We start from the raw sequence: 10,000 nt of genomic DNA on the forward strand, positions 1-10,000 counted from the left end.
GTCACATATTCTTGTGTTTTCGTGATTCCAGATAAAGTTTCTAATGGATTCTGCTGTTTTCATGATTTCAGAGAGTTTATCACGGATTTTTGCGCCGTCAGTGGGAAAAACACCCTTTGCACCAGTGTTAGTCATCTCTCCCCTTTGAAGGTAGCGTTAATGAAACCTCAAAGTGTCTAATACGAACCTAATTTTATTCTGGACACCACTAAAGGATAACATGAAGTTTATGATGATGTTTTCTTTAATGTAGAAGGAATTAAAGGTCACCTCTATTTACTTATTTAATAGAATGTCTTTGTTTACGCTATTCTGACTAACAATTGGTGACTAAAAATTTACGAAGTTATCTCAATTATCTAATAGTGAATGGGTGGATGAGTTCAAACGCAGTATGGTCAAAGGGAAGACCTGGCTAGCGGGGGCAATTACCTGTTGAATTTTATGTTATCACCTCGTCACCTTGCACGCAGGACACGAGGAGGACACTGCCGCGCACTACACAGGCATTCACAGGGCGCTCACAGATCCACCAGTAGCCTTCATTACACTCTGCTCTCATTGATTGAACCTAACAACATGGTAGCATATGGGAAGGTGCGAGAAGCCATCAGCCCTACACGTGGCAATCCATGAGTAATATATATCTACTTATATTTTACCTATTATTCCTATCCATAAATTTGTTTGTTCTTTGGTGTGTGTGTGTGTGTGTGTGTGTGTGTGTGTGTGTGTGTGTGTGTGTTTCCTTAGTCTTTTCTTTCTCTATTATTCACTTTGCCTCGTTTTCCTTTCATATTATACTTTATTATTTCATTACCCTTTCATACAGCACTCACACGGACCGGCATTCCCAGCAGGTAGCGGCAGGAAGTGGCGTGCGTGGCCAGGTGTACGTGGCGCTCACCTGGCCAGCTCACCCATTACATTAAGCGTAAATTACAGGTAAATACTGCGACAATCAAGGTAACATATCCTCGTTTTCTTTTCCCACAGCGGCAGCACGTATGAGGGGCAGTGGCAGAATGGCAAGCGACACGGACTAGGAGTGGAGAGCAGGGGGCGGTGGGTGTACAGGGGGGAGTGGACGCAGGGCTTCAAGGGGCGATACGGCGTGCGGCAGTCCACCACCTCCGCTGCCAAGTACGAGGGCACCTGGGCGAACGGCTTGCAGGATGGTTACGGCTCCGAGACCTACGCTGATTCTGGTGAGTAGGAATTTGGGTTCTACTTAGGTTAGGTGATTAGGAGGTGAGGTGTGGTTAAGTGAGGTTAGGTTAAGTGAGGGTAGGTTAGGTGAGGTTAGGTTAGGTTACGTGAGAGTAGGTTAGGTGAGGTAGTGTGAGGGTAGGTGAAGTTAGGAGAGGTTAGGCCTATGGTGATTCCGGAGCTGTGTTATTTAGACGTAAACTGATTCCGGTGAGTAGGAGCTGTTTTAATTAGAAATACGCTCGTTTAGTTTGGTTGAGTTAGCGAAGGAAACTAAATCAGCCATCCATATTAAGTTACGGTAAGTTAGGTTAAGTTACATTGGTCAAGGAAAGCCAAAATGATTTATCCAGAGTTATGTTAGGTTACGTTACACTGATTTGAGTTAGGTTAGAGTTAAGTTAGTGAAGGAAACACAAGACCAGACATCGGTAGTTAGCTTAAGATAGAAAACTCAAAAACATCCAAGAGTTTTTAGTGCATAGTTAGTTTGAAAATTTGTAATGAGCCTCGTTAATCATCCGTAGTTAGTGTAGCGCAATTAGTTTGTGAAATGTAACCAGGCAGACTAGAAACCCCATTAATCACCCTTCGTTAGTGGATTAGAGTAATTACCTTGCAAAGAGAAGCGTAATTACCGTAGCAAGGAACGAAATGTTTGTCTGTTGCTATTTGTTACCATTGTTATCCTCAGCAATCCTCGCCATTTATCATTATCCTTTATCCTTCTCCTCCTCATCCTTCATCATCTTCCTTACTCTCATCCTTCTTCGTGTCATTTTACTTCCTTTCTTTTCTTTTTTCTTTTTTCTTTTCTTTTTTTTCTTTTTTTTCTTTCTTTTTTTTACTCTTTCCCTTCCTCGTCATTAACCCAATTAACTCGTGTGTGTGTGTGTATGTGTGTGTGTGTCTGTGTGTGTGTGTGTGTGTGTGTGTGTGTGTGTGTGTGCAGCATCACCAGATTTGCTTTGCATCATGACTTGTTTACCACACTTCTCAAAATAGCTTCTCGCGTTAAGCCTCTTTTAATGGCCTATATTTAGCACCTGACAGTGTCCACTCGCAGCAAAACCAAGCCAATCCAAGCCAAGCCAAGCCAAGGCAAGGCAGGGGAAGCCAAGTTAAGCCATTTTCCCCTCTCGGCCTCGCATTTAAAGTGAATTTCTATTTTTATTCTTATTTTTATTTCCATCCTTATTTTTTATCGAATATTGTACAAGATGAAAGTAGATTAGATCAAAGTCAAATTCTTCCTTCGTCAGGTTATCTTCTTTATTATCTCTGTGTCCTTCATTTATTTTATTTTCTCTGCTTCTCCCTCTCGTTCTTGTCATCTTCGCTATATTCTGCTTTCTATTCAAGTTTTTCTCTTTATCTCTCCCTTATTACTGTTTCTGTCATTGCTTTCTTTCTTATTCTTCTTTCTGTCTTCTGCGCTCCACTTATGCCTCATCTATTCATCTTCCTGTCTTTTCTGTTTCTCTTTTCTTTCTATTCATTATTCTTGTTCTATTCTGCTCTCTAGTTTTGTCTTATTTTCCTTTTCTGATGCTTTTATTTATGTATTTCCTCCTCTCATCCTCCCATTTTTTATCAATTTTCTTTTTCCACTAGTTCTGCTCTTCTCTTCTCCCTCTCTGCTTCTCTTTATCACCTGAATTTTGTTTTTCCTTCTCATGTTTTCTCTCTTATTCCTGTATTTTATCTTTCCCTTCTTCCATATTCTATCTCATCCTCATTTCCATGCACTCCTACCCTCATTCCTTTCTACCTCTTTCTTCCTTCCGTTTTTTTTTTTTTTTATACTTTATTTATCTATTTCTTTTTATTCTCCCTCCAGTACTTACCTATGAATACCTTAAATTTGTAAGGGCCAACAGGTCATATGCTGTTTGTTCTTCCTTTGTGTTTCTTTGTCCTCCATTATCACCTTTACCTGTCGTCATGGTCACTGTAGTCACTCACACACCCATTCCTTTATTCACCTAAACATTATCCACTTTAACAGCCCTATTCACCCATCCACTGACTTCTTCCTATGCATCTTTACCCACACACTCATCCATCCACAGTGCGCCTTCACCCACACGCCCATTCACCCACCTGCTACCCACCCACACACCTGCCTCCAAGTCCCTCGCCAACATAAGGTAGTAGAAAGGCCTTGAACAGATGCCCAGAAATCTATGTAGGAGGAGGAGGTCCCCGTATCGCTGAATCAGGCGTGGCAACACTGATATTGACGCGCTAATAGAGAGACCAGCATACTCACTCTCACACACACACTCGCACACTCGCCAAGTTCCTCAATTTTTTTTTTTTTTCTTTTTACTGGGTGTGTTTAATAGTCACTTCTTCTACTATTGAGGTGCGGATTCTTAAACGAGACTATTTTGAATTGGCGATAGTGTTAGTTTTAGTTTTCAAAGGTGTTTTCATGACATAGCAGCACATACATACACACACTCGCTTCCTCATTTTTTCTAAGTGTGTTTAATATTTACCCCTTTAAATATTTACCCTTTAAATATACTTATACATACACTTAGACAAATATAGATATTGATTCCTTAATTAACTAAACTATTTTGAATTATCCATAGTGTCCTAATTTTCAAAGGTGTTTTCATGATAGCACACACACTCACACACTCACTCGCGTAGGTATTTTCTCTTTTTTTTTTTATCTCCTAGTATTGACGTCTTGATTCCTAAACCATACTCCTTTGAACTGTCTCTATTTGAAGTCATAGGAGAGTGTTTGTCATAGTTTTCAAAGGTGTTTCGTAATTTTTCTGATAATTTGATTAGGAATATGTATCTTCAATGACAGAAATACCCAAGAGAACACAGCTAATCGTCTCTGTGGCCTTTAGAAATATGTATCTTCAATGACAGAAATACCCAAGAGAACACAGCTAATCGTCTCTGTGGCCTTTAAAAATAAGTATCTTCAATGACAGAAATACCCAAGAGAACACAGTTAATCGTCTCTGTGGCCTTTAAAAATATGTATCTTCAATGACAGAAATACCCAAGAGAACACAGCTAATCGTCTCTGTGGCCTTTAAAAATATGTATCTTCAATGACAGAAATACCCAAGAGAACACAGCTAATCGTCTCTGTGGCCTTTAAAAACAATCCCTAGTCTTACTTTTCAAATTTCAGTGTTTCGCAAATTTACTGATAGCTTGATTAGGAATATGCATCTTCAGTGACAGAAATACTCAAGAGAACACAACTAATCTTCTCTATGGCCTTTAAAAAAAAATCTTAATGAGAGAATAATTACTTTGATGATACGAAGTTGAATCTTACTGTAGGAAATAAGGAAAGTCTTCGCTGTATCACAAGTTAGCCATCTGCAATTTCTCCGTTTTCAGTCGTTGTTTTCATAAAGGCTTTTAATTCAGTAGGGAAAACAAAGAAAGAAAAGGAAGAGAAGAGCATTGAGAGTGGGAGCTTATAAAGGGAGAAAAACACAGATGCAGGAAGGGAGGGAGACAAAGATACGTTCAGCAAAGGATGAGAGAGAGAGAGAGAGAGAGAGAGAGAGAGAGAGAGAGAGAGAGAGAGAGAGAGAGAGAGAGAGAGAGAGAGAGAAGGAAGGAATAAAGGGACATAAAACAACCAGTGAAAAGGGATCGGAGGATTAAGGCAGATGAATAAAACAGTGAAGGGAGAGGGATAAAGGAATGCAGGGAGATGAATGCAAGTGAAGGGAGGAATGGAGGGAGGTGGAAGAGAAAAAGGAAAGTTTGTTGATCTGGCAAAGTGAGCATGAAAAGATTGGCAAGAATTGACAAGAGAGCAAAATTAGTTTCTCTCTCTCTCTCTCTCTCTCTCTCTCTCTCTCTCTCTCTCTCTCTCTCTCTCTCTCTCTCTCTCTCTCTCTCTCTCTCTCTCTCTCTCTCTCTCTCTCTCTCTCTCTCTCTCTCTCTCTCTCTCATAGCAACAGCAAGCGAGGAATTCAAGGTCACTCACAACTGAAAGCACTCAGATACTCCCACCAACGCAATCCATTAATAATAGAATGCGGCAAACTCGAACCGTAGACTTAATGAAATGCGGCGAGTGATGACCGGAGAGTTTTGCCGCGAAGAAATCTACATGTAAAAAAAAAAAGAGATAGGAAAAAAAGAAAAAGAAAAATAGTAAAATAGACACCTAGATGCACATATATTCCTGGATTCGTATTAAAATCTAGTAAATTATCCTATTCTTTTCTTTGGGATGTTAACAGATTGACAGATAGACAGATAGACAAGCTTACGTAGGTGAATTGGATGCTTGTCATAAACTGCAATATTTATAGTAGTAATGGTGGTAGTGATGATGACGATAGTAAGAGTAGTAATAACAAGTGGAGAAGATGAAGATGAAGAAGAAGAAAAAGAAGAAGAAGAAGGAGAAGAAGAAGCAGTAGATAATCCTTAATATAGCCAACATAATAAACGACCTCATATATTCACACACACACACACACACACACACACACACACACACACACACACACACACACACACACACACACACACACACACACACACACACACACACACACACACACACACACACACACACACACACACACACACACACAGACTCAGTGCGATTCCCACCATGGTGCGAGCCATCAATCAATAGTATTTCCCTCCTAGATTAGTCTTACCGTTAGGATTAATGTTAAGTTTTTCCCCATCCCCTATGTACATTTTCAGTTTGTCAACTGCCTAAATAATAAACCGTTTATTATTATTATTATTATTATTACACACACACACACACACACACACACACACACACACACACACACACACACACACACACACACACACACATATTTTGAAGCGTTGCATAATTCTTTTCATCTTCATCACCACTTCCTCCTCTCCTCCATTACTCCTGTCTTTCCTTATCTCTCCTCCCTCTTTACTTCCCCACCTTCCCTCACACACCTTCGCGTTGCCTTCATACTTAAACACTTATCGACCACTGCAGACTATTTATACAATACACAAGTCAATGCATAATAAAATACAGTAATGACGAAACTACATGAATAAAACAAAACTAGTAAAGCAAAGAAGGTTTAAATATACTTGTATATACACTTAAACAAATGCAGATATATAGACATAATGGCTTCTCATATTTTCAATGCATTTAACACCAGACATCTACTCTTTAGCACCTTTAATTCTGTGTATCTCTATTTTTAACACGGTCAGCACCACCTATCTCTTTCTGTGACACCTCGAACACCACATAATTTTGAAGTAACACGCTTAACACCTATTCACCTGTCCTCTAGCACCTCCCTCGCTCCTCTTTCTTCTTTGCCTCTTCACGTATCTACAAATAATCTCTCTCTCTCTCTCTCTCTCTCTCTCTCTCTCTCTCTCTCTCTCTCTCTCTCTCTCTCTCTCTCTCTCTCTCTCTCTCTCTCTCTCTCTCTCTCTCTCTCTCTCTCTCTCTCTCTCTCTCTCTCTCTCTCTCTCTCTCTCTCTCTCTCATTACTCGTTTGTGTTTTTGTGTTACTTTTTCAAGGATGTTTTTTCCTTTATTTTATTTTATTTTTTGTTTTGTTTAGAAAGAGAAGAGAAAGAGGAGCAGGAGACGGATGAAAAAGAGAAGGATTACGTGTTTTTTTGCTCCACTAATAAGAACAGGCAGATGAGAGAGAGAGAGAGAGAGAGAGAGAGAGAGAGAGAGAGAGAGAGAGAGAGAGAGAGAGAGAGAGAGAGAGAGAGAGAGAGAGAGAGAGAGAGAGAACGGGGGAGGGTGGCAGTTAAGTTGATAAATAAGTCTACGGTGTTGCGTTGCCTCGCTTGACTTAGTCCCTGTTGTGTTGTCTGATGCGTGATGCCTTCTTGATCCTCTCACTGTTATACGCCTTGCTTTACCTTTGTTTCATCTCTTGGTGGCAGTTTACAGGAGTATCTACGTGGTATTTATTTGTTTTGATTGTTATTTGTGGTGTGTTGCTTCAATACAGTGGGAGGCGCAGACGTGTCATGGCCTACACTCGTAAGTAGGCCAGTTTTTGCCTTTACCTGGAGAGAGATCTCGTTGGCGGCTGGCGGGTGTCTGTCCTCATGCCCTGCTGTGGTGGTGATGGTTGCTGCTGTTGGTGTTATTGTTGTTGTTGTTGTTCAGGTGGTGGTGGTGGTGGTGGTGGTGGTCGTGGTGGTTGAGTCAGGTTGCCTGGCCGGCCGTCTGAGGAGTGGTGCAGGCAGTGGGGTGCCAAGGGAGGAGTCCTAAGTGTGGCGTGATTGGCGAGGCACGGACAGCTGTATGGGCTGGGCGTGCCTGGCTGGGGTGTGAAGTCGTTATGCAAGAGCCATGCCCGCCCAGGCCTGCCAACCGTACTTCGACGTGCCACGTCAGTCTGAAGTCACAGCGTGTGGCGGCGCTCCGCCCTGCGTTGGCGGGCATCCTGGCAGGTGCCACCCGCTATAAATATCTGCTTACCGGCACGAAGCAGCGGCTGCTCCTCACGGCGCGCAGAGACTCGGAGGACCTGCTGCTGCGGCGCTGGGTGAGGGCAGGACACCGCCTGCAGTGTTGGGCGCAGCCATCGCTGCCCTGCGAGGAGTGTGAGGGAAAACCTCTAGGCTTCACAAAGAGCCACTTTATTGTCCCCACACCGCTGCCTCCTTCAGCACTCCGGCCGTGGCTGCGACTGTGCCTCGTGATGGAGTGACGGGAGCGGGAGGGGCGTGGCTGGTGGGTGAGGGATCGGCAGAGGGGAGGGGGAACACGTCCCTAGAGGAGGGGGTTGAGTTAGAGGCTGGAGAAGCGAACAGCAACCCGCAGCCCGGAAGTGAACGGTGAGGGAGAGCGGGAGAGGGAGGAGATGGAGGGAGGGAGGGAGTGGGGAAGGGGGGAGAGGTCGGGGTCAATAAACAGCCCTTCATCCAAGACTAAGGGAGCTGTTATTTTATTTGTATCTGTGTGTGTGTGTGTTTGTGTTTGTGTTTGTGTTTGTGTTTGTGTTCTTCCAGGCTTCTTTTTTCATCTTTCATACTTTTTCCATCTCATGATCCGCGACTTCCATTATTCAAAGGGCTCTTGATTACGCCGCCAGCCTGGACTGAATGAAAGATTGCTCTCACCACCGGAAAGAAACGAAATGCCGAGAGAGAGAGAGAGAGAGAGAGAGAGAGAGAGAGAGAGAGAGAGAGAGAGAGAGAGAGAGAGAGAGAGAGAGAGAGAGAGAGAGAGAGAGAGAGAGAGAGAGAGAGAGAGAGAGAGAGAGAGAGAGAGAGAGAGAGAGAGAGAGAGAGAGAGAGAGAGAGAGAGAGAGAGAGAGAGAGTACCTTAGATATTGACAAGGAGAGGAGCATCCTGTTCAGTGTGTGTGTGTGTATGAGAGAGAGAGAGAGAGAGAGAGAGAGAGAGAGAGAGAGAGAGAGAGAGAGAGAGAGAGAGAGAGAGAGAGAGAGAGAGAGAGAGAGAGAGAGAGAGAGAGAGAGAGAGAGAGAGAGAGAGAGCGCTTTCAAATTTCTCAGTGTCCACGAGTTGACCTTTCACACGCCATTACCGCCGCGTCTCAAAGGCCACTATTATCTAACAAACAACGCCCCGAGGAACCCCGTCAAGTGGAAGGCTGCAACACTCAATGGAGAAGTCATAGCGACGACAATTCCTGGCAGACTGTGAATGTAGAGAGACAGCCTGACGCGACTTATTCCGTAGACTGTGAATGGAAAGGAAAAAGTTTACTAACAGCTCATGCGTAGAGTGTGAGTAGGAATGAAAATATTTACTTGATAGCCAAACTGACACGACTCTTGCGCAGACTGTGAACAGAGGGATGAAGTTTACAGGATAACATAGCCAAACTGACACGATTCTTGCGCAGACTGTGAGCAGAAGGATGAAGTTTACATGATAACCTAGCCAAACTGACACGACTCTTGCGCAGACTGTGAACAGGATGAAGTTTACATGATAACCTACCCAAACTGACACGATTCTTGCGCAGACTGTGAACAGAGGGATGAAGTTTACATGATAACATAACACGACTCTTATATAGCTTATGAATGAAAGAAAAAGGTTTACTTGATCACCAAACCAACATGACCCCACCCACAGATAATGAATGGAAGGAAAAGACCTGCTTCCTAACCAAACCAACATGCCTCATTCATAGATTGCAAATAAAAAAGAAAAAACATTTACTTGATAACCTCACACACTCCACACTGTCATCTCACTCAGACTTCCCAAGTGCCGCGTCTGTAGCGTCATTTGAAGTACAGCTTACAACCGTGACCTTCATCCTTGACGTGGGAGTCAGTCACTATAACCAAGAGAGAATGATATAGATGCCTCAGAATTTACTACATTTTTAACTTATTCTAGCTTTGAATAATACACTTGACCTATCCTAACTTTAAATAATAGACATGAGTTTGCAGTAGGGTTGGAAATTAACTAGCAAACCTTTATATACCTCAGAATTTACTGTATTTTAAACTTCACATGAGTTTTGAATAATAGATATGTTTGTTATAGGAGTAAATTTAACTGAGTCACGTACCTTTATGTATCTCAAATCTTTCTTGCTATTAGAGGTTTAGTTAGCTTAGTTTTGGCTACAGTCGACCCAACATGAGCTTTGAATAGACATAAGTTTACTACAGGGGTGGAAATTTAAGTAGGTCAAATTTAGCACGGCACTGGCATTAAGTTAGTTTAAATTTGGCTGACGTAGAAACATTGTAGCTCGTGGCGTTTTCTTGTAGTGACGAAATGTACTGAAAGTGTCAAAACATCAAG

General features: G+C 42.4%; 1 protein-coding gene across 1 annotated transcript in view; it reads left to right on the forward strand.

Moving 5' to 3' along the window:
* LOC135089056 (junctophilin-1-like) overlaps window positions 1-10,000 on the forward strand; it is a 110,823-nt gene that overhangs the window by 82,627 nt on the left and 18,196 nt on the right. The window contains 1 exon segment of the mRNA XM_063984254.1: window positions 997-1,208. Coding sequence (XP_063840324.1) covers window positions 997-1,208 — 212 coding nt within the window.

The sequence above is a fragment of the Scylla paramamosain genome, chromosome 32, assembly GCF_035594125.1.
Source record: "Scylla paramamosain isolate STU-SP2022 chromosome 32, ASM3559412v1, whole genome shotgun sequence".
Classification (NCBI taxonomy): Eukaryota; Metazoa; Arthropoda; class Malacostraca; order Decapoda; family Portunidae; genus Scylla; species Scylla paramamosain.